Source organism: Carcharhinus amblyrhynchos, chromosome 25 (assembly GCF_965287045.1).
Source record: "Carcharhinus amblyrhynchos chromosome 25, sCarAmb.v2.hapA, whole genome shotgun sequence".
Lineage (NCBI taxonomy): Eukaryota > Metazoa > Chordata > Chondrichthyes > Carcharhiniformes > Carcharhinidae > Carcharhinus > Carcharhinus amblyrhynchos.
Window position 1 is genome coordinate 6,695,116 of NC_137348.1, and position 25,234 is coordinate 6,720,349.

General features: G+C 42.4%; 1 protein-coding gene across 3 annotated transcripts in view; it reads left to right on the top strand.

The window, feature by feature from the left end:
* Positions 1-18,164, top strand: part of usp20 (ubiquitin specific peptidase 20) — a 64,152-nt gene extending 45,988 nt beyond the window's left edge. For all 3 annotated transcript variants that reach the window (XM_080212424.1, XM_080212426.1, XM_080212425.1), the window contains 7 exons: positions 121-290; positions 968-1,049; positions 2,174-2,282; positions 3,715-3,817; positions 5,164-5,232; positions 5,485-5,678; positions 10,390-18,164. In XM_080212424.1, coding sequence (XP_080068550.1) covers positions 121-290; positions 968-1,049; positions 2,174-2,282; positions 3,715-3,817; positions 5,164-5,232; positions 5,485-5,642 — 691 coding nt within the window. In that variant the 3' untranslated portion in view covers positions 5,643-5,678; positions 10,390-18,164. The remainder of the gene's footprint in view (positions 1-120; positions 291-967; positions 1,050-2,173; positions 2,283-3,714; positions 3,818-5,163; positions 5,233-5,484; positions 5,679-10,389) is intronic.
* The last annotated feature ends 7,070 nt before the right edge of the window (positions 18,165-25,234 follow it).

Consider the following 25,234-nt stretch of genomic DNA (forward strand, 5'->3'; position numbering starts at 1 on the left):
GCAGTGAAATGAGTATCTTTTATTCTTTGGGGAGCACCTGTGATTTTTTTTTTCGTATTGTTGTGTTCCTCTGCCATTCTTTTCCTCTCAGCTACTTTTTGTTTTAAATGCATGTTGCAGGAAGAGCAGTGAAGAGGCAGTCCGTGAGAGGCAGAAAGTTGTAGCTTTGGCCAATGCGAAGGAACCCAGCCTCCTCCAGTTCTACATCTCCAGAGAGTGGCTAAACAAGTTCAATACCTTCACAGAGCCAGGGCCCATCACCAACCACACCTTCCTCTGTGCACATGGAGGTCAGCTTGTGGGATAAGTGGAATTTTAATTTGATTTTTATTGTCACGTGTATTAACATACTGTGAAAAGTATTGTTTCTTCCGTGCTGTGTACACAACATAGAGAAGGAAACAAGAGAATGCAGAATGTAGTGTTACACTCATAGCTGAGATGTAGAGAAAAACGAACTTAGTGTGAGGTACGTCCATTCAAAAGTCTGGTGACAACAGGGAAGAAGCTGTTCTTGAGTCGGTTGGCACATGACCTCAGACTTTTGTATCTTCCCGACGGAAGAAGGTGGAAGAATGAATGTCCAGGGTGCGTGCGATCCTTGATTACGCTGGCTGCTTTGCCGTGGCAGTGGGAAGTGTAGACAGCTAATGAATAGAAGATGTAGTGCCTGGACTAACCTAGAAATTGGCAACCATGGAAGAGGAGGGCGGCATCATCATCCTTGAAAGAAGGAATTCTTAAAAACTAAAGATCAGGGGTTTTAAAATTTGGAAGTATCTGTGTGTACGTGAGTATTGAAATGTTGTAGAGAGAGACTTACTTTCCTCAGGAAATGTTGTCTAAGATCTGTAAGATGTCCAAAAGTGCTGAACTCTGACACTGCCCATTTTGTGAATTAATCCTAAGTTTTGTTTTCTGTCTCCAGAATGAGTGCAGGTAGCAATAATTTTCCTTTATCTTACAGGCATTCCGCCGAATAAGTATCATTACATCGATGACCTGGTAGTGATTCTGCCTCAAAACGTATGGGAATATCTGTACAACAGGCAAGTCTAAAGATTCCTGAAAATTGTAGTGGACAATTTTGAAATGTCTGTTTTTTTTTGAAGAACTGTATTTTTTAGTCAGGCGTTCTGATGTTTGTTCTTTTTTTTAACTTTATAAAAGAAATTTTTAACTTAAAAGAAAAAGTACTTGTATCAATTGGCCAGATCCAAACCAAGTAGAATATAAAATAGACTCCCTACAGTACAGACGGAGGCTATTCAGCCCATCAAGTCTGTACTGACCACAATCCCATCCAAGGCCTAGTCCTGTAACCTTTCATATTTACCCTCCTAATCCTCCGACACTAAGGGACAATGTAACCTGCTCAATCAATCTAACCCGTACATCTTTGGACTGTGGAAGGAAACCCATGCCGACACGAGGAGAACGCGCAAACTTCACACAGTGACCCAAGGCTGGAATTGAACCTGGATCCCTGGCACAGTGAGGCAGCAGTGCTAACCACTGTGCTACCCCTTATAAATGACTTTCGTTATCAGATGGTTACTGCTTTTGTTGTGGCCTCAATTGTGCTGTTTTTGAGGAGAATGAACAGAAGCCGTCTACCACTTCTGACAGGAGAATGATAGAATCAACTATTTGCATGGTGTGATTGATGAGACATTTATACAATCTAAGCATTGTGAGTCATGAATATATTGGCCTTGAAAGAAGTCCAGTGACAATTTACCAAGGTTGACCCCTTTTGAGATGAAAGACTGGATAAGCCGTAGAGATGGGGAGGTTAAGGATGATCTGACTGAGGCGTTTGGAAAGGGGTTAGGATGGGAATGACTCTTTCTTTCAGTTGTGGATTTCAAGATGGTTTTTTTAAAACCAGAATGACTCTGATCGAAAGAAAATCCTGGGGAAAATGTGTAATGTTGAGTGCACAATCCCAGTGGATCGTGACTGCTGATTCAGTTAAGGTGGTTAAAAATGACCATACTTACTTGGCAACTAAGGACGTTGAGGGAAAAGGAGAAAAATTGGAGAATTGGGATTAATGGGAAAAGTTGTGCTGCCCAACAAAGTGATGGATTGCCAATGAATTTGGCAATCTGTCCAATCAGCTAATGATATTGCTGCATGTTTCAATGTTCCCTTCTTGTGATTTTGGCAGGTTTGGAGGCGGCCCTGCTGTGAACCATTTATACATCTGTTCCATTTGCCAAGTAGAAATTGAGGCAATTGCTAAAAGGAGGAAAATGGAAGTTGACACTTTTATAAAGGTTGGAGATCACAGTGCATCGTCCTAAGTTTTTCACTTAAATTTTATAATTGTTTATTTAAATTTTATTCTTTATGGAATTGTTACATAACAGTTACTGAAGTGGTTTGAACGCTGATAAGAGTTAAATTCCTGTAAGAAATGCCAAAAAATTCTTTCATGCGGTGTGGGCACCACAAGAACTAGAAGTTGGCGATGAGATGCCGTTTTGAACTCTTGAAATCTGTCTGGTGCGGGTGCACCCACCGTGCTGATGGGAAAGGAGTTCCATGGTTTTGAATTGGTGGCCATGGAAGATTAGTTGCTCACGATTAGACATTTTAAGAAATAGTTCTACATTTTACTTCATCTCACACTGTATTGTAGCGAAGTGGGCATTCTGCTCTCTTAAAGGTTAAAGTTTATTTATTAGTGTCACAAGTAGGCTTACATTAATGAAGTTACTATGAAAATCCCTAGTTGCCACAGTCCAGCGCCTATTCAGGTACATTGAGGGAGAGTTTAGCATGGCCAATGCACCTAACTAGCACGTCTTTCGGATTGTGGGACAAAACCGGAGCACTCAGAGGAAACCCATGCAGACCCCACACAAAGTGACCCAAGCCAAGAATTGAATCTAGTCCCTGGTGCTGTGAGACAGCAGTACTATCTGCTGTGCCACTGGGCTGGGAACATTGGACTTTGGAACAGGAGTAGGCCATTCAGTCCTTCAAATTGCTCCACCATTCAATAACATCATGGCTGATCTGGATGTGGTCTCAACACCACTTTGCTATGTGTTTTCCCCCTTCCCCTCCATAACCTTTGACTCTCTTGCAGATTAAAAGCTCTATCTTGAATATATTCAATGAACCAGTCTCCGCTGCTCTCTGCAGAATCGAACCCAGGTCCCTGCCACTGAGGCAGCAATGCTAACCATTGTGCTGCCCTCAGAGGCACTCAGCCTCTGTCGTTCTGGAACTGGAGCATCACTTGAGTTACTTCCTATGATTCCCTCCCCAGCCGTGAGAAATCTTCCAGTGGCACAGTGGGGATCACTTGCTTTCATTGCAAATTCTGGAAATTGGTGCATCAGCACACTGAGAGGAGCCTTCAACATTAGAACAAAAATTGAGTTAAAGCGAAGGAAATAAATTTTAGATTGCACTACTTAATTAAAGGTAACTTGTTGAGATGCTTTCAAGCTGGGCTGTTAATGGAGAGCAGGCTATTTAGTGCAAAAATAAACTAAATTGATCTCTAAGGCAGAACGTGGGCTGTATCAAGGCCATGCTGGGAAGATTGATCGAGATTTGAAAATCCAAATGAATCACTTTTGCTGGGCCGGTGATCTCCGTTCAGCTAGTATTTAAATACTTGAACTGATGGGCTTGGTAAACTAAAATACCATCCTCTTTGTGACACCACCTCCTTGTTATCTGCCTTCCATTTAGCTAAACAAAGCATTCCAGGCTGAGGAGTCTCCTAACGTTATTTACTGCATAAGCATGCAGTGGTTCCGTGAATGGGAAGGTTTCGTCAAAGGCAAGGATAATGGTAAGAAACACTGCATAGAAAATGATTCTGTCAAAATAGAATGTGTTCTCTGAACTCTCCTGCATTATGCGTAATCGTTGGGATAGAAGTTTGATTTTAATGGATTTTATCAAGACTGTTTAAAAATTATTTAAAAACTTACCATTTTCCATCGAGAACTCTGATTGGAACTTTAGACAAAATCAGTGTTGTGCACATTTATAGGCACGTAGGAATTTCTGGATAAGAAAGACCAAGGTCCATCAAGCTCGTCCTCGATTCACAAAAACAAAATACTGCAGATGTTGGAAATCTGAAATAAAAACAAAAAATGTTGGAAATACCTAGCAGAAGTGGCAGTATCTGTGGAGAGAGAACAAAAATAAACGTTTCAGGCTAATTATCTGAAAGAACAGTTACCTGAAATGATAACTCTGTTCTCTCACCTCAGATGCTGCCAGACCTATTGGGTATTTATTGGCAGCATTGCTTTTTTTTATGTCATCTCCTGCCGTCCTGGCAGTTGTGCGATACAATAGTACTGAAGCTGTTAAGTTATGATCAGTGGAGTAAAATCCCCACAGTGCAGAACATAAGAACCAGGAGCAGGAGTAGGCCGTCTGGCCCCTCAAGCCTGCTCCATCATTCAATCAGATCGTGGTTGATCTTTACGTGGATTCAGCTCCACTTACCCGTCCGTTCACCAAGTAGGAGGCCATTCAGCCCATTGAGTGTACATCAACAACAGTCACACCCAGGCCCCCTCCCCGTTACCCCACACAATTACCTTGCTAATCCCCCTGAAGCTAAGTGGCCATGCTAAATTGCCTATCAACCTAGCCTGCTCATTTTTTGGAGTGTGGGAGGAAACCCACGCAGACACGGGAAGAGCATGCAAATTCCACAGTCGAAGGCTGGAATTGAACACGGGTTCCTGGAGCTGTGAGGCAGCAGTGCTAACCACTGTGCCATGTCAACCAAGTAACCACCCCCCCTCCCACCAATCCCCAACCAATGATGTTTTGTTGTGAGCATAAACCCATAATCCTGTATCACTAACTGTTGTAAAATCAATGGTGATCACAAAAAAAATTAAGATTGCTTGATTTTTATTGTTCCCCCTTGGAGGGAAAGAGAAAGGTTAAAGCATGGGGCAGTAAAAGCCGTGGGGATGGAATTCGCAATGGTATAATATGTGAATTCTAGATGGACTTGATGGTCTAAATGGCTTTTTCAGACTGTGGACACCGTTTTTTTTGTTGCTTTTAACTATTTAATCTCCTGAAGGGAGAAGAACTAAAATGTTTGTGTATGAATATGACTACGAGAACTTCCCCTGAATGTGTAATTTTCTTCTCTTCTCCCAGAACCTCCAGGTCCAATTGACAACAGCAAAATTGCTATCATTAAAAGTGGCCACGTTCAACTTAAGCAAGGTATGAATCTGTTGTTTTGGATTCTATATATTTGGAGTTTGATAAATGGAAAAAGTTCAAAGCGGAAAATGGGGATCAGTTGGTGTGAATTTCTTATCTCCCTGTAAGTGTATTATGAAAAAGGAGGGGAGGGGGTAATAGTGTCAGTGACAGTAGAGACCAAAACTAGTGACTGAGGTATAAATCCGTGGTAGTGAACAGGATTTTCCTGTCAAATATTTGCTCATGTTTGTTTACTTGGTCTGTCATTAGGTGCAGACTATGGCCAGATATCTGAGGAGACGTGGAACTATCTGTTTACTATCTATGGTGGGGGACCGGAGATTGCCATGCGCCAGAATATTGTTCAAACTGACTTGGACAGTCCACAGGGAGAGCGGAAAATAGAAGCAGAAACTCGAGCCATGTAGCCCCGCAGATCAGCCGAAAGTAAAACTGGTTGAACGGTAAGTTTGTGTCGGAAGCAGACAAAATGTTGGTCACTCAGAGTCAAGGCTTTAGATGATGGTGAGATACTGATCAGTCAAGATTTAATGAATAGCACTGTGTGCAGTTCTGGTTGCAACATTATAGGAAGGACATGAACGCACTGGAGAGGGTGCAGAGGAGATTCACCAGGATGCTGCCTGGCATGGAACATTTAAGTTATAAAAGAGAGGTTGGGTAGGCTTGGGTTGTTTTCTCTGGAGCAGAGAAGATGAGGTGGGGGGGCAACCTGATTGAGGTGCTCAAGATTGAGGGAATGGACAGGGCGGATAGGGAGCAGCTATTCCCTTTAGTTGAATGGTCAGTTATGAGGGATCGGAGGTTTGGGGGGATTTGAGGAAAAACTTTTCTAATTCAGAGTGTGGGAATGGTCAGGAATGCACTGTCTGGGAGGGTGGTGGAAGCAGGATGCCTCACGTCCTTTAAAAAGTACCTGGATGAGTACTTGGCACGCCATAATATTCAAGGCTATGGATCAAGTGCTGGCAAGTGGGATTAAGTGGGCAGGTCAGGGCCTTTCAAACATCAGACTTGATGAGCCGAATGGCCTCTTCTGCACTGTATGGTTCTGTGAATCACAGAGCAGGATGCTTCTTCAAAGGAACATAAAATGCTAGTGCAGGTGACTTTGAGCTTAGTCAAAAGGAACAATTTTTAAGGAGCAACTTGAAAGTGGGAACAATAGGCTTCTGGAGGGAATTCCCGATTGGAGTTACACATCTGATGGCCGTGCCATCAGATGTGTAAGTGTTTAAAATCTGGAATGGACAAGAGATCGGAATTGTTATAGTGCAGAGGTCTGAAGCTAGTGATGCTGGGAGAGTTTATGGAGATGGGGAGAGACAATGCCATGGAGGGATTTGAAAATAAGGATGAGAATTTTAAAACTGAGACGCTCCTGAATTGGAAGCCGATACAGTCAGCGAGCTCCAGGTTGAAGGATGAAATGGCTTTGGCGCAAATTAGGATGCGGGCAGTTGTGTTTTAGGTAAGTACAATTTAAAGAAGGTGCTGGCGTAATGGTATTGTCATTCAACTAGTAATCCAGACACCTGGGGTACTGTTCTGAGGACCTAGGTTAGAATCTCAGATCTGCCATGGTGGAACTTTAATTATAGTCATAGAGGTTTACAGCATGGAAACAGGCCCTTCGGCTTGTCCATGCCGCCCCTTTTTTTTTTAAACCCCTAAGCCTGTCCAAATTGCCTGTGTTTGCCTCATCCCTCTATATCCATCTTAACCATGTAACGGTCTAAATGCTTTTTAACAATAAGATTGTACCCCCTGTACTACTACGCCTGCCAGCTTGTTCCAGACACTCATCACCCTCTGTGTGAAAAAATTGCTTCTCCGGACTTTTGTATCTCTCCCCTCACCTTAAACTTATGCCTTCTGGTTTGAGATTCCCCTACCTTTGGGAAAAGATATTGACTATCTAGCTGATCTTTGACCCTCAGTATTTTATAGACCTCTAAAGTCACCCCTAAGCCTCCTATGCTCCAGCGAAAGAAGTCCCTGTCTATCCAGCCTCTCCTTATAACTCAGACATCAAGTCCCGGTATCATCCTAGTAAATCTTTTCTGTATTTCTAGTTTAATAATATCCTTTCCATAATAGGGTGACCAGAACTGAACTCAGTATTCCAACTCAATAAAAGTCTACTAATGACCATGAGATCTTTGTCAATTGTTGTTTTTATTAAAAAAAATCCATCTGGTTCACTACTATCCTGTCAAGGAAGGAAATCTGCCATTCTTACCTGGTCTGGCCTACTTAGTGACTTCAGACCCATAGCAATGTGATTAACTTGTAACTGCCGCTCAATTCAAGGGCAATTAGGGATGGACAACAAATGCTGGCCTTGAAAGCAAAGCCCACATCCCATGAAAGAAAGAAAATAAAATAATGACGGGAAAGATGGGAAGTTGACCAAAGTAACAATGATGTAATCAAGCTCAGAGATGGCTAAAGCAAACCCCATTGACTTCCCTCATGTTAAGGTTGAATTTGTGCTCACCTGTGCCCACACCTGGACATTCTGTACCAGAAAACCTTGAAGCACCACACTTGCTGACAAATTCTCTGATCTTTTGATCATCGTGTAGTGTTAACTTGAATCCCAATAATTCCAAGAACTGAAAATGGTACGTATATGCCCTAATAATGTGACGTACTAGTTTGCATAGCTGCCTCTCAGCGCCAGGGACCCAGATTCAATTCCGGCCTCTGGTAACTGTGTTGAGTCTGCATGTTCTCCCCATTCTATGTGGGTTTCCTCCAGGTGCTCCGGTTTCACCCCACAGTCCCAAGATGCACAGGTTAGCGGGATTAGCCATGGGAAAAGTGTAGGGTAAAGGGATAGAGCAGGGAAGAGGACCTAGGTAAGATGCACCGTTGGGAAGTGGGCGCAGACTCAGTGGGCTGACTGGCCTGTTCTGTACTTAGAGATTCTATAACAACCCACGTCCCTAGGCTACAGAATTGACATTCTTCCCCAAAGGCATGTTGAAGGAGAGTGAGTTACTTCATACACACCTTCATCAGTGCAGCACCATTGACAAAAACCTGGAAGCTGGTGCTTGTCCAGTATTAGCTACACAACGGATTATGTTGTTTACTCTGAATTTGTGGCACAAAAACAGGCTGTTCTTTTTATTTCTTTTTGGGTATGTGAGTGTTGCTGCCAAGGCTAGCATTTAAAGTTAAAGTTTCAGTGTTACAAGTAAGGCTTGCATTAACACTGCAATGAAGTTGCTGTGAAATTCCCCTAGTCGCCACAGTCTGGCACCTTTCCGGGTCAATGCACCTAACCAGCACATCTTTCAGAATGTGGGAGGAAACTGGAGCACCCGGAGGAAAACCATGCAGACGGGGAGAATGTGCAAACTCCACACCGACAGTGACCCAAGCTGGGAACCAAACCCAGGTCCCTGGTGCTGTGAGGCAGCAGGGCTAACCACTGTGCTGCTGCGGCCCCCCCGCCCCCATCTCCAATTGTCCTTGAACTAAGTGGCTGGCTTGATAGGCCATTTCAGCAGGCAGTTAAAGTCAACCATTTTACTGTGGATCTGGAGTCACATACAGGTCAGACCAGGCATATGGTGACTTGTGGGTGAGTACTTTGTCTCTGTCTTTACTAAGAACAGGAATGATGCAGATATTCTAGTTTTTTAAAATTTATTTGTGGGACATCACTGGCTGGCCAGCATTTATTGCCCATCCCTAATTGCCCTTGAAGGTGGTGGTGAGCTGCCATGCCTTGAAATAAGTAGGTAAAGACGCATAGATTTAAACTTTTAGGTTTTAAGTTTTATTAGTGTCACAAGTAGGCTTACATTAAGATGATCGTTAGAAGGATTAGAGGGAACATGAGGAAAATCTTTTTCGCCTGCTGGATGCTGGGCTCTGGAATTCACTGCCAAAGTTAGTGGTTGAGGCTGAAATGCTTAACTTATTTGAAAGAGCTCTGGATCTATATCTGCGGTTATTTGGTTGGTGCTGAGACAGTAGGCCAAATGGCCTCTTTCTGTACTGAGAGCTTTCTATGTGGGAATGGCTGATTTCCTTCCCTAAAAGACATTATTGGATGGATTTTTACCACAGTTGCTAGTTTCATGGTTGTCATTACTAAGGCCATCTTTCAATTCCAGATTTTAATTAATTGAACTTAAATTCCACCAGCTGCCATTGTGGCTTTGGAACTCATGTATCCAAGCATTAGCTCAGACCTCTGGATTCCCTAGCCCCTGTTGGTCTGTACCAGTGTTTCTGCTTCACGGTTCCCAGCTGACTTCACCTAATTCCAAATCAAAACAGAAAATTATAGAAATACTCAGCTGATCAAGTGGTACCTGTGGAAATAGAAACAGTTAACATCTTGGGTTGATATTTTTGATTTGTAGATCAGAGGAGCAGCACGTTGCATTGCATGCTTTACACGTTTTTCTCAGCATTATCAGGCTTGAATTTAGCATGTGATGCCTGACCTGAGTATTTACAGCATTTTCTGTGTTTATATTATACCAGTAGCAGCTGTGTGTACTATCTGCAAGATGCACTGCAGCAACTCACCAAAGCTTCTTAGGTTGCATCTTTCAAACCCCCAACCATTTCTATCTAGAAGGACAAGGGTAGCAGATACATGGGAACACCACCACCTGCAAGCTCCACTCCAAGCGACTCACCATCCTGATTTGGAAATATATCGCTGTTCCTTTGCAGTTGCTGGGTCAAAATTCTGGAATTCCTTCCCTAACCACATTGTGGGTCAACCCACAGCACGTGGACTGCAGAAATTCAAGAAGGCAGCTCACCATCACCTTCTCAAGGGCAGCTAAAGATGGGCAATAAATGCTGGCCAGCCAGTGACACCCATGTCTCATAAATGAATAAAAAGAATATTATATATTTTAGGTATTCAGTATTTTGCTTTTGTTCACCCAACTTTATCTGTGCAACCTTCTATTCCTTCCTGCCCCTGCTTCTCCAACTTCCCCTTACAAGCTACTCACCTCAGCTCCTTCCAGTGATGGTGGGTTGCATATTCTAGCCACTCCATGGATAAAGACGTTGAGGGTTAAAATATAAAAATTGAGGTGAACAGCATGGAATTGCTATTGTTAAATCAGCATTGAGAATGAGACTGATTAAGGATGAATCTATGTTTTGCAGGCTGTGATCCTGAGGCCCAAGGATGTGAACACTACTGTTTGCACCTGTGATGAATCTACGTGAGCACTTTGTAATTTAACTGTAGAAATTGTCCTTTTTTTTAAATTATTTTCTTCCTGACTAAATGTACGGCTAGACAAAAGTGTGTTGCCTAATAGATTGTATAGTAGAGAGTGCTATGGAAACACTATGATGCTGTACTTGCATAAGTCTGACTGTATTTCCTTTAAGTAGAGTCTACACTTTCTTCGTCTTTCCGATATGTATCTATAAAATACACAAGTTGTTCTACTGAGCAGGTCTGTCATTTATAGATCTTAACCCGCAGCAGCGATTCAAAGCGTGATTCAGGCCTGCAATATCATACGAATACATGCGCTGCACCGCTGAAATGCTCTTTAAGCCCAAGGCCTAAATGTAACCCTCACAAGGAGGCTGCCGAAGAGAGAGAATTTCTCCCAGTGGTTTTGGTGGCAATTTTACAGCGGCGGGGAAAATGTAAAGTTGGAAGCAGTACAGCAGCAGCTGACATATTTCTCAAATGTCGTAAAGTGTGCCTGTCGAGTGGAGTTAGAAATATTGCCTTTTAAATTTCAGCTGGGCATTCTAGCCAATGCGGTTGCAAATGTTGCTTGTTTTCCAATGTAATCTATGCAGCAGGTGTTGAATCTCCTCAGCATATGTGCAAACATTAATTTTTCTTGTGTTACTCCCAGGATCATTTATTATTTTCTTCTGCACCTTAGAGGTCAGACAGGTTTTCAAGTGCCACTTTATGACCGGAATTTGGGTTTGCAAGCAGGTTAGCTTGTTTTGATGTCACTTTTGATGCAAACTTGTGTATGGTTTAAAGGACTTGGCCAGATAATCCAGAAGAGACTAGGAACTTCCCATAGCGGGAACTTGTCATATTGTGTCAAAGGCTTAAAAGTGCAGGGGAATCTGACCCCTTGATTCTAAATTTAGCTCCAAGGTACTAGCTGAGGGAGCAGTTTGGAGGAACCACAATGCTGCGCCTCTGAGTAACGCACAGAAGCAGCCACGTTAATCTCGGTCGGAATCCAGAATGTGAGGGGGGGACCCATGTCAGGTTGAGTGAGTAGAAAGCTGTAGCAATCCACCTCATCTTGACAAAGAACAGTTTTGTTTTTAGATCTGTACGGCTGGGAATAGAAGTGTGCGAAACAAGAGTGGGAGTCAGCCATCCAAAATGATCCAGGCTGATTCCCCCTCAATTCCATCTTCGTGTCATCCCCAAATCCCTTAATTGCCTTGGTGTTCAAAAACACTTTGAATATTTTCAGTGATATTTTCAACTTGCTTGAATATTTTCAATGATTTGAGTATCTATAGCTCACTGTGTTAGAAGATTCCAAAGATGGCAGCCTGGAACTGTGATGAGAAATCTCTTCATTCAGGGCTGCGAATCTTTTGAATTCTCTTGGACCGAGAAAGTGGAGTTGAGGGAGAAGGTCACACCTGATATTGAAAAGCAGAACAGCTCAAGGGCCTGTATGACCTACTCCTGTGGCAAATTAGCATCTTTAAACATATCCTAATCAAATTGGCTGTGTAGCCTCCTCTTGAATCAGTTTCTTAGCTGACAATTTGCACATTACCTTCCTGCTGGGCATACAATTTTGCTTGCTTTGAATTATTGGATGATTCATTTAAATAATCAAACTGGTTGGCTAAATTCTGGAAGCTAGTGAGTGTCATAGTAGTAATTCTGAATTTGATGGTGTATGGACAGTTCCCTTCTCAGTGGGTTACAATCTCATATTGTATCTGTTCAAGCTTTCATCCATTAATTCGTCAGCCAAGCTTAAAATGTTGAATGCTAGAGTTATGGGGAGAGTGTACTGAACGTTCTTTAGATGTGTTAAATCTTATCATCCTTGGGAGTAAATAACATTCGTAAACTTTCTCTTCAGTTGGAAGTCCTGGTGTTGGCTTTCTTGTTTTTGAGTTCTCTGTTAAATGGCCTAAACCATTCCTCTGTCTATCAGAAGATATTTGGCTTGAAGTGAAATTCGCAGTTCTGTTCAAGCCATAGTCTCTTTGTGCTTATAGATTTCTGCTGCGTATTACTGATGGCAAGAGATGCTTAATGTCCCCTCACCCCAGAGCAGAAATTGAGCTTAGCAGCATTGTGCAATGACACTGTTCTACTTTTACAGTGTTAGGCCAGGCTTTAGACTGATGCTGTCCGTAGACCTAGATCTATCTATCTTAATGCCACATTCCCTGACAAAAATTAGGTCCTGGATCTTAAACAAGTGAACTTTCTATCCAGGCAGCTGTACTGGGCATATAGTTGATAAGCACAGAAGTCATTTGCCTAACAAGATAGTTGCAGTATTTTTATTAATAAATTGTAAAAATTGACTTCAGAAACACCTTCCTTTGCATAGTTAGGGATTTTGTATGTTGTACTTTATCCATTCTGGTTAAGTGAAAGTTTGGTGACTGACACAAGCCCTGTTTGACTGGATGAAGTTTTTTGCCAACTTTTCTGTAGGCTCAAAATAGAGCACAAGAAGAAGAATTTATTTTCATTTTGTGCAGAGGGGACAAAGATGATGATTTTGTGGGTATGAGTTGCTGGGAGGCGGATGTAAATGTTTGTTCAAGTAAGTCAACATGTCTATGAATCTGCGGAGGAAGAAATGCTGAAGAGGTATTGGGCTTTGGATGAATTGTGGTATTAAATGGTGAACTGCCAGGCTCCCCCTCCGCTGACCCCTGCCAGGCCCCGCCTCCGCTGACCTCTACCCCCAACAAAATCCACGTTTTAACCTTAAATCGAGTTACTTTACCACAGTTAAATTATCAAATATTTTTTATTGGCCATTCCCCTCCCCAACAGAGAGAGAATATATCCTGTACTTTTATAATTTCCCTTAAAATAACTTTGCTTTTGAAAGGAAATTTATAAATTGAATGCAATGTTTTGTTAATAATTCAGGTCTTCTTCAACCTCATGCTATAGCTTGATCCATGATTTAAAGATTGCAGTATCTTGGTAGCATCTGTGTTGTGTCATTTAAGTGTGTTCTCCCTGTAGAACAGAAGCAAAGGATTCCACACGCGTGTTTTAGTTTTGGATAGTGAGGTTTAGGGGAACAGTGAAGTGCAGAGTGGGGGTGACGAGGTTGGAAGTCCACTAAAGTATGTATTTTTTTTATAAAAACTGTCGCCAAATAGCAACCTCCCCTGGTCTTGCTAACACTACACATTTTTAAAATTATTCTTTCATGGATGTGGGCATCGCTGGCAAGGCCAGAATTTGCCCATTTCTACTGACTCTTGAACTGGGTGGCTTGCTGGGTCATTTCCGACAGCAGTTTAGAATCAGCCGCATTGCTGTGGGTTTGGGCTCGCATGTAGACCAGACTGGGTAATGAAGGCAGATTTACTTTCCTAAAGGACATTAGTGCACCAGATGGATTCTAAAACAGCCATTGATATTTGTCATGGCCACCATACCTGAAATCAGCTCAATTCTAGATTTTGTTAATTTAATTTGAATGTCATCGGCTACAGTGATCAGATTTGAACCCGTAACCCCAGAGCATTAACCTGTGACATTACCCGCTAAACCGTCACTTCCCCCACCCCCACCTACATTTGCAAGCGACCCTAAAATAAGTGAATAGCGCTGAAATCTTTTTGACCAGTTGAAACTTTTCCAACATTGAGTCATAACAGCAGGAGAGTTTTTATGAAGCTGCAGGCACATTAAGGTGCGAGGGGGGCATGCTGTGTGTAATATGTTGGAACAGTGGACATTGGCCAGGTATGAGATCTGCCAGTGTACCTGTGGCTGAGAGGGGAACTGGCACAGAGACTGTAATACTGAGCTTGTATAAGAGCTACAGGAGCCAACTGGCTGGTACAGAACTTCCACAGTTGATTTTATTTTTTTATTTTGAATCCATTACCTGATATGGAAGGGGTTGGGGAAAGAACATGAGGTGCACTTGCTGTGATTTATCTAAAAATATTTTTTCCCATTTTGAGCATGCACTGGCAAAGCACAGTGCCCCCGAGCATGGTCTCAGTGACAACTGAGAGTTGATTGACTGCCCTCTGCATTAATATTTCCATGGTTCTACAAACAGCACAATATTGCCAGCTGTAGTAATAAGTGCAGTTGTCCGGGTATGTCATATACTTTCAGGCTGGTGCGTGCAGTGATTTAGCATCCAGCCTTTTGGTGTGCTATGCACACTACACCCTGGTCTACAGCCAGGTTTATCTGTATTTCAGTGCTGTTTCTCAAGGGATAATTTCCTCTGTTGAGCTATTTTGTGAACAGTCTTGTTTTTATTGCGGGTACATTTAAAAATATTTGTAAGAAATTACATTGCGCAAATTATTTTTGTAACTAAATATTTGTTGAAATCCTCCAGAAGCTTTGTTTTTAAAGTGTAGTTCCAATAATGTCCATGTTTAAAGCGTTTAATTCCAGAATCTAATTGGGATGTTTTAAAGGGATTCAATGGGGTAAGTATAAGGAATTGCTTTCTCTGGTGGTGAACTCAGAACAAGAGGCCCCAATCTTTAAAACTGCCATTGGAGCATTCTGGAGTGAGATCAGGAAGTTTTTTCCCCACACACACAGGATAAAGACCTGGAACTTTCCCTAAATGGATGTGAATGCTGAGTGAGTTGATTCTTTTTAAGGAGTAAGATCAGAATTTTTTTTGTTAGGTAGCCAGGGGCATTGGGAGAAAAAGTGGACAAGTGGGCAGCTTGGGAGACACGGTGGCGCAGTGGTTCGTACTACTATCTCACAGCGCCAGGGATCCAGGTTCATTTCTGGCCTCAGGTCTGTGTGGAGTCTGCACATTCTTCCTGTGTCTGCGTGGGTTTCCTCCAGGTACTCCAGTTTCCTCCCATAGTCCGAAGATATGCGGGTTAGGCTGATTGGCCATGCTAAATTGACCCTAGTGTTGGGGGGATTAGCAGTGAGGTAAAAGGAATGAGTCCTGAATGAGATTGTGGTTGGTGCAGACTCAGTGGGCTAAATGGCCTCCTTCTGCACTGTAGGGATTCTACGAAGTGGAGTTAAGGGTACAGATCAGCCATGGTCTGATTGGATGGCATTAGCTACTTGAGAGACTGAACAGTGTACCCCCACCCCCCTTCCGATATTCCAGATCTTCAGTATGTTGTCTCCCCGATCAGGACTGGGGAGTGGAGGATCCATCTTCTATAATGGATGGGTCTTGCCCTTCAGGCTGCCTGAATTTAACTAGTTAGTGGCATATTGTCATACTTAGTGGATTGCACTGCAAGTGTTTGCAGGAACGTTTACCAGATATCAGTCACTCAGCCTGAGACTTGTAGAATATTCCTGGATTCACGGTTCACCTTATCTATGGAACATTTTGTGTAGAAACCCAAGATCGGTCCCATATTGTATGAGGGGGAAAAAAAATTGTGAGTTGCGTATGCTGATATCCCACTAGGAAAATGCTCCCTAATCTTTTTTGCAGGATATCTCTGTTAACTAATGGACTTTTGCTTTTATAAAGTTCCCTCTAAGTTTTGAACTTTTATCAATGTGTGTGACTTTTTACAAATGTGTTAAGAGGAAAAACACTGAGGAGTCTATACCTAAAAACACATGCTGTGATGCTGCACCATGTCGCTATGGTTTCGATATGATCCAATTTTGCTACTCTGGTTACAAGATAGAATGTGAATTACTTGCATTGGCTAAACTGCTGGTTCAATGTTGAATAATCTGTTACCTTGACAGTTGTAAAGATGGGATTAATCTGCTGTAATCTTTATCCTATGTAGCAACTACAACTTGCACATTTAAATTATTCTCTCAGTTATACACTTAACGTGATGGAGTTTCATTATTGCTTCATAAGTAATGCGGAGCTGTTAAGTGCATAAGATACTTAAATAAAGTGAAATAAATGGCTTGGATAGTTTTGTTAATTCCTTCATTCCATTGTACAGTTCAAACTATTGATGGTAACAGATGAAGATTTAATCGTTTTGTATTTATTTTTAAAAATTTTGTTTATTGAGGTTCATTCACAGATATTTTTGATACTCGCAATCAGTCCAGGGCTGTTTAATATGCTACAAGGACATTTCAGGGAAAGGATTAGTTTGCTGCATTAGGTCCATCCATTCTGTTTGACATGCAATGGAAAAATTCCACAGCTGGTATTTTTTGATGGAAGCTTGTTCTATGTAACAGCGGCATTTACAAAGCTAGAGAGCTCTGGTTTTTGGGAAATGAGCAATGCTCTGTGTCAGTAACCTGCAATTTCTTGCACCACACAACGCAATCAAATGTCTAAAGCTTCAGCAAATATAGACTCGTACTTCAAAAGGCTGATTTCCCGACACACTCAATTCGGTTGCCATAAAGAACTGAAGAATTTCTGGAATGAGAAAAAAACATTTGTCCGTCGCTACATGCCAAAGACTACACTGGATGACTGTCCAATTCATTAATGTATAAACTCTCCTACATTTTGTTGCCATCAAGCAGCATGATATTTTTGTATTAGACTTGAATGTAATTATGGAAATAGACTTGATGCCTCAGTTGCTGAAATCATGATTCTCTCTTTAGAAATGTATTTGGTGTGATGTATGACTGGATCAGTGTGTTTGACTGCAGAAGGGAACCAACTTAAGCCAATTGGGGATTGGAACTCTGATAGTCACCCCTAACTTGCAGCTTGAAAAACTTGTCAGAGATCTTTACAATGTGGGGGCTAGTTCACTTTTCTCACCCAGCCTTATGCTTCACTTGCATTTGACTCTTCCACACAGGCAAGATAAGTTTGTATAGAGTGTCCCACTGTATTGGCATGTAGACAAGTTAATTTGAGCAATAGTAAGCATTCAGTTCACGTTTTCCTTTCCTTTTCAGGGTTCTAATGGGAAGTGGCTCATTTGGAGTTTGAACTTGCGTTTCCCTGGAACTGTTTTTCAATATGAATTAATCTTTTTTTCCCTGTGACGTTTGTCTATTTAAGTGGATATATTTTAAAAATCAGAACCTTGGCCACCATGATAGTTGAACCAAGTTACCAAAATTTGAACATTATAGTATCCTAACAGTGCAGAAGGGTGACCGTTCGGCCCCTCAAGCCTGCACTTGCAAACAATTCCACCCCACCCCTATCCCTGTAATCCCACACATTTACCCTACTAATCCCCCTGCTACTAAGGGGCAATTTAGCATAGCCAATAAACCTAACCCAAGCATCTTTATTTACTATTGTCACAAGTAGGCTTACATGCTCACTGCAATGAAGTTACTGTGGAAAATCCCCTAGTTGCCACACTCCAGCACCTGTTTGGGTACACTGAGGGAGAATTTAGCATAGCCAATGCAAGTAATCAGCATGTTTTTTGGACTGTGGGAGAAAACTGGAGCACCCGAAGGAAACCCATGCAAACATGGGGAGAATGTGCAGATTCCACAGTTGGTGACCCAACTGGAAATTAAACCCCCAGGTCCCTGGTGCTGTGAGGCAGCAGTGCCAACTGCTGTGCCACCGTGCTGCCTGAGAGAAACATCTGAGGATTTTCTGTTCGTAAGGGAAACAAACAGAGGGCTATTTAAGATTATATATAGTCCTAGGCCAGAATAAGAATTAGTGTTGAAGAAATATATAACCATCCCAAAGCATGAAATTAAGCAGTTTTGCAACATGCGTGGGATTACAATGTATTTACTGCAGTATCAGGTCCATTTTCCTTTACAGAATTAAAAAGAATTGGCAATATTCAGATAGTTTTCATCTTATTGCTTTATGACTTTCACAACATGTTCAGTGCAGTTTCTCCTGTGAAGAAGTTTGAAGGAAATAATTGTAAAATCATCAATAACTGTAAAACGATTCAGGACATTTGGAATGCCCAAATTTCCACCCCTGGAACTGAGATTCAGAAAATTGTCTTAACTTTTACCTTATACAGGTATTTAAATTCTCCCTTACTCAACAGAGTTGTCTTATTAGCATATGCTCATTGCCACGGATAGCCAAGGTGAAAGCATGCTTCACTACATTATGGTCAACCAGTTGATATCATGACGGATTGTCTTTTTTGCCGAGCTAATGTAGGGTTGCACACTAAGAGACAATTTAGCATAGCCAATCAATCTAACCCACACATCTTTGGAGTGTGGGAGGAAACTGGAGCGTCTAAAGGAAACCCATGCAGACACGGGGAGAACGTGCAAACTTCAAATAAGGCTGGAATTGAACCCAGGTCCCTGGCAGTGAGGCAGAGGTGCTAACCACTGTGCTGCCCAACATCTGGGATGACTTTCTGAGGTTGCGAAAGGCATCATAGAAATGCAAGATAGCTGGCACTATATTTGCGCCTCCATTATGGAATATAGGATTACTATTATATGAATTTTATACGGGTGGCACAGTGGTAAGCATTGTTACTTCACAGTACCAGCTGGAAGTTTAATTCCAGCCTTGGGAGTCTGGCTGGAGTTTGCATCTTCTCCCTATGTCTGTGTGGGTTTCCTCTCACAGTCCAAAGACTAGGTGGATTGACCACGGTAAATGTGAAGGGTGTACTTGGGTAAGATGCTCCTTATGTGAGTCAGTGCAGACTCGATGAGCCAAATAGCCTCCTGCACTGTAGATATTCTATAGTGAACATCACTGACAAGGCCAGCATTTGTTGCCCATCCTTAATTGCCCTTGAACGGAGTGGTCAGTTTTCAAAAGGACAGTGACGGGTCCGATAAGTAGCTGAGATGAGATTGAAATGATTTGGTTATCTGTAGCCAGCGGAGAGAAGAGGACATGTGGTGAGGTGAATGATGGGGATGGTTCAGCCAGGCAGCGAAGGAAGGTCTAAGACCAGATGGGGTGATAAGAGACTCAACACAATGAGACTGAAAAGGGATGAGTGACTGATGGGGAGAAGGGTGATCAATTAGCATTGTAGCCATCCCAAGTAATTTCCAAGATGGTGCTGGAGCTCGGTGACGTCTTGTGAGATGGGCCCAGCATCCCTTCTAATTCTATCTTTTGCTCTCGCGCTATGCTTCTAAAACTTTATTCTAACTCTTTCCTATGACTGCAACACTACATTCTGCACTCTCCTTTCCTTTTCTGTATGCTTTGTCTGTATAGTGTGCAATAAACAACACATGAATAGTGTACATGTGACAATAAATAAAATCAAAAATATGAAAGAAGCCAGAAGAGGCATGAGCTTTTAATATTTGCTAATGGGGCTTTTCATATTACCAAACCAATAATAGAATCATAAAGGTTTACAGCATGGAAACAGACCCTTCGGCGCAACTTGTCCATGCCGCACTTTTTTTTAAGCCCCTAAGCTAATCCCAATTGCATTTGGCCCATTCCTCTCTATATCCATCGTACCCATGTAACTATCTAAATGCTTTTTAAAAGACAAAATTGTACCCGCCTCTCACCTCTAGCACCTTGTTCCAGACACTCACCACCCTCTGTGTGAAAAAACTGTCCCTCTGGACACTCTTGTATCCCTCCCCTCTCATCTTAAACCTATGCCCTCTAGTTTTAGACTCCCCTACCTTTGGGAAAAGATATTGACTATCTACCTTGTCAATGCCCCTCATTATTTTATAGACCTCTATAAGGTCACCCCTCTGCCTCCTACCTACGCACCAGAGAAAAAGGTCCCAGTCTATTCAGCCTCTCATAACTCAATCCATCAAATCCCAGAAGCATCCCAGCAAATCTTTTCTGAACTCTTTCCAGTTTAATAATATCCTTTCTATAATAGGGTGACCAGAACTGTACACAGTATTTCCAAGTGTGGTCTTATCAATGTCTTGTACATCTTCATAAGACGTCCCAACTCCTATATTCAATGTTCTGACTGACAAAGCCAAGCATGCTGAATGCCTTCTTCACCACTCTGTCCACCTGTGACTCCACTTTCAAGGAGGTATGAACATGCACCCCTACATGTCTTTGTTCTGTAATTCTCTCCAATGCCTCACCATTAACTGAGTAAGTTCTGCCTTGGTTCAATGTACCAAAATGCATCACCTTGCATTTATCTAAATTAAACTCCATCTGCCATTTGTCAGCCCACTAGCCCAATTGATCAAGATCCCATTGCAATTGGAGATAACTTTCTTCACTGTCCACTATGCCACCAATCTTCGTGTCATCTGCAAACTTACTAACCATAGAACATAGAACATTTACAGCGCAGAACAGGCCCTTCGGCCCACGATGTTGCGCCGACCAGTTAAAAAACAATGACCCACTAACCTAAACCAATCCCTTTTCGTCCATAAACCTATCCACAGATCTCTTAAACGCCCCCAAACTAGGCGCATTTACAACCTCAGCAGGCAGGGCATTCCAATCCCTCACCACCCTCTGGGTAAAGAACCTACCCCTGACATCCGTCCTATAACTACCCCCCCTTAATTTAAAGCCATGTCCCCTATATTCTCATCCAAATCATTGATATAAATGACAAATAACAGTAGGCCCAGCACTGATCCCTGAGGCACACTACTGGTCACAGGCCTCCAGTTTGACAAACAACTCTGTATAACCACCCTCTGGCTTCTGTCAAGAAGCCAATTTTGTATCCATTTAGATACCTCACCCTGGATCCCATGAGATTTAACCTTATGCAACAACTTACCGTGCGCTACCTTGTCAAAGGCCTTGCTAAATTCCATGTAGACAACATCAACTGCACTGCCCTCATCTGCCTTCTTGGTTACCCCTTCAAGAAACGCAATTAAATTTGTAAGATATGATTTTTCACTCACAAAGCCATGATGACTGTCCCTAATCAGTCCTTGCATCTCTAAATGCCTGTAGATCCTGTCTCTCAAAATGCCTTCCAACAATTTACCCACCACAGATCTGAGGCTCACGGCCTGTAGTTCCCAGGCTTTTCCCTGCAGCTCTTTTTAAACAACGGCACAACATTTACCACTCTGCAATCTTCAGGCACCTCACCTGTGACTATTGATGATTTGAATATCTCAGCTAGGAGACCTGCAATTTCCTCCCGAGCCCCCCCACAACATCCCACTTCATCAGGACCCAGGGATTTATCTACCTTGATATGCTTTAAGACTTCCAGCATCATCATCTCTGTAATATGTACACCCCTCAAGACATCGCTATTTATTTCCCCAAGTTGTCTAACATCCATGTTTTCTCAACAGTTAATACTTATGAGAAATATTCATTTAGGATCTCACCCATCTCTTGTGGATCTGCACATAGATGACCTTTGACTACTGTCTCCTTTGTTACTCTTTTGCCCTTTATGTATTTGTAGAAGCTCTTTGGATTCTCCTTTGCCTTATCTGCCAAAACAATTTAGTGTCTCTTTTTGCCCTCCTGATTTTTCTCTTAACTCTACTCCTACACCCCCTGTACTCTTCAAGAGCTTCACTTGATTCCAGCTGCCTATACATGTCATGTGCCTCTTCTTCTTGACTAGGGCCTCAATATTCCAAGTCTTCCAGGGTTCCCTACTTCTACCAGCCTTGCCCTTCACTCTAAGAGGAATGTGTTTACCCTGAACCCTGGTTAACACACTTCTGAAGGCGTGCCACTTACCAGACGTCCCTTTGCCTTCCCACAGGCTCCCCCAATTAACTTTTGAAAGTTCCTGCCCGATACCATCAAAATTGGCCTTGCCAATGTTACTGTCTTTGCACTTTATTGGTAGCTCAATAATATAAAATATTAAAATATAAAAGCAAAATACTGTGGATGCTGGAAATTTGAAATAAATTCCCATTGGCCAGAAACTCAACTGGACTCTCCCCATTAACACTGTGGCTATAAAAGGTCAGAGGCTGGGAATACTGTGGTGAGTAACTCAACTGACTCCCCAAAGCCTATCCACTATCTACAAGGCACAAATCAGAAATGTGATGGAATATTCCCCACTTGCCTGGATTGGTGCAACTCTCAAGAAATTTGACACCATCCAGGACAAAGCAGCATGCTTGATTGGCACCATATCCACAAACATCCACTACCTCCACCACTGATGCTCACTAGCAGCAGGGTGTACCATCTACACACTTCCCAATCATAGAATCCCTACAGTGCAGAAGGAAGTCTTTCAGCCCATCTAGCCTGCACCAACAATTAAGCATACAATGAAACTTACTTCAAAACTGCTTACTAAATTAATTTAAAACCATCATGTGAAGTTTAATCAATTGTAATCTACTTCCCACTGTCCCAAAATATTAATGCAGGTGTGTGATGAATATAGCAGTAGGGTTTGAGTTTATGCCACCAGTTCTCCACTCTGGGCACTCCTTGGGAGAAGAGGGAATCAGAAGGGCATCTTTCAAATCTTATTTAAATATTTCCTAGTGATTTCTTAGGCTGGTTACAGAGTGTGCCACTGGAACAGATCATGGAAGCAACATTAACTCTGTTTCTCTCTCCCCAGGTGCTGCCAGACCTGCTGAGTTCATCCAGCAATTTTCTGTGTTAGTATTGGAACAGATCAGCTTCCGCCCCCAGGGGTACAGTAGATAGGATTAGCACGGAGCGAAACCTTGGGCAATAATTCCAGTGCTCAGGAGGCGAATGAATCTTGAGTCTGCGATTTTACTTCAGTTTTGAAGTTGCTATATAGTTGCACCAATGTGAAAATAGCAATAAAAGTACGTAGCTAAGTGCTGATGTGACTGCAACACACTCAGATCTCATCAGGAGGTTGTCCCAGTTAGCTTGGGTTTTGCGGTTTACAGTGCAACGTGAGTCTGGGATCTTAAAAAAAAGCATTAATTTCCTGTTGACTAAGGTCAAATATCAGATCAAGCCCAAGATGGGGTGCAATGCTTTGTCCTATCCGAATCATAGAATCCTACAGTGCAGAAGGAAGCCATTCGGCCCATCGAGTCTGCACCGACCACAATTCCATCCCCACAACCCCATGCATTTACCCTAGCTAATCCCCCCGACACTAAGGGGCCAATCCACCTAACCTGCACATCTTTGGACTTGGATCTTGTTTGTCTCCCTTGTGGGGACCATGAATTGGATGCAGTTGGACTTTGAATTTGGTTTTTGGAGCAAGCAAGGCGATGGATCTGATGAAAGGTCATCCTGACTATTCTCTCTCCACAGATGCTGTCAGACTTGCTGAGATTTTCCAGCTTTTTCCATCTTTCTTTCAAATTCCAGCATCCGCAGTATTTTGCTTTTCTCTGAGATGGATTTGGATTTTCCTGGTCCACTTTGAGCACTGACTTTGTAACTTTAAGGATGGAATAAAAACCTGTTTTTAAAAATTCATTCCTTTCTAAGTATGCAAGCTCAGATCCTTTCCCTGGTGAGCTAAGTGCTATCCACAGGCCACAGTATAACTCTGATCTTCCCAGCTGCGCACTCAATCTAAAATTTAAAATATGGATCCACTTTTTGTTAAACACTGGATCAATAGTTGATTGCTTAGACATATTGCATGGGAAAGCGATGGACTTGTGGTACTATCGCTAGAATATTAATCCAGAAACTCAGCTAATGTTCTGGGGACCCGGTTTCGAATCCTGTCGCAACAGATGATGGAATTTGAATTCAATTAAAAAAATACCTGGAATTAAGAATCTACTGATGACCATGAAACAATATTTTTCATTCATTCATGAGGCATAGGTGTCGCTGGCTGGCCAGCATTTATTGCCCATCCCACGTTGCCCGAGGCAGTTGAGAGTCAGTCACATTGCTGTGGCTCTGGGGTTCCATGTAGGCCAGACCAGGTAAGGACGGCAGATTTCCTTCCCTAAAGGATATTCATGAACTAGATGGGTTTTTCCGACAATGGTTTCATGGCCATCCATAGATTCTTAATTCCAGATATACCGTTGTGCGATTTGAACCTGGATCCCCAGAACATCAGCTGAATTTCTGGATTAATAGTCTAGCGATAATACCACCAAGCCATCGCCTCCCCCAAATTGTTGGAAAAACCCATCTAGTTCACTAATGTTCTTTAGGGAAGGAAATCTGCTGTTTTTATCTGGTCTGGCCTACATGTAACTCTAGAGCAATAAGACCATAAGACACAGCAGCAGAATTAGGCTACTCAGCCTATCGAGTGTACTCTACCATTCAATCATGGCTGATATTTTTCTCATCCCCATTCTCCTGCCTTTTCCCCACAACCCCTGATCCCCTTATCAATCAAGAACCTATCTATCTCTGCCTTAAAGACACTCAATGACCTGGTCTCCGCAGCCTTCTGCGGCAAAGAGTTCCACAGATTCACCACTCTCCGGCTGAAGAAACTCCTCCTCGTCTCTGTTTTAAAGGATCGTCCCGTTAGCCTGAGATTACGCTCTCGGGTTCTAGTTTTTCCTACTAGTGGAAACATCCTCTCAGCATCCACTCTATCCAGGTTTCACAATATCCTGTAAGTTTCATTAAAATCCCCCCTCATCCTTCTAAACTCCAATGTGTATAGACCCAGAGTCCTCAAACACAGCAATGTGGTTGACTCTCAACTAGGGATGGGCAGTAAGTGCTGGCCAGTCACCGACACCCATGTCCCATGGATGAATAAAATGTCCCATGGGCTGTACACGCTAAAAGTAATGACTGAACATTCCGAGTTCTGGGTATTCTGCACACACAACAGCAACCATGATAAATTCATGCCCCCAGCTGTTAGTAAATTATACATTTCTCTTGTCAAAGAACTGAAGCCGGTAAGTTATTTATTGTAGATCTATAACTGCAGCTTTGTGAAGTTTTATTTTCAGTCTTCAGAAGCCCCACCTCTGCCTGCCATGCGGAAATAACCTTCTTCAACTTGTGGGATTGACGGTGAT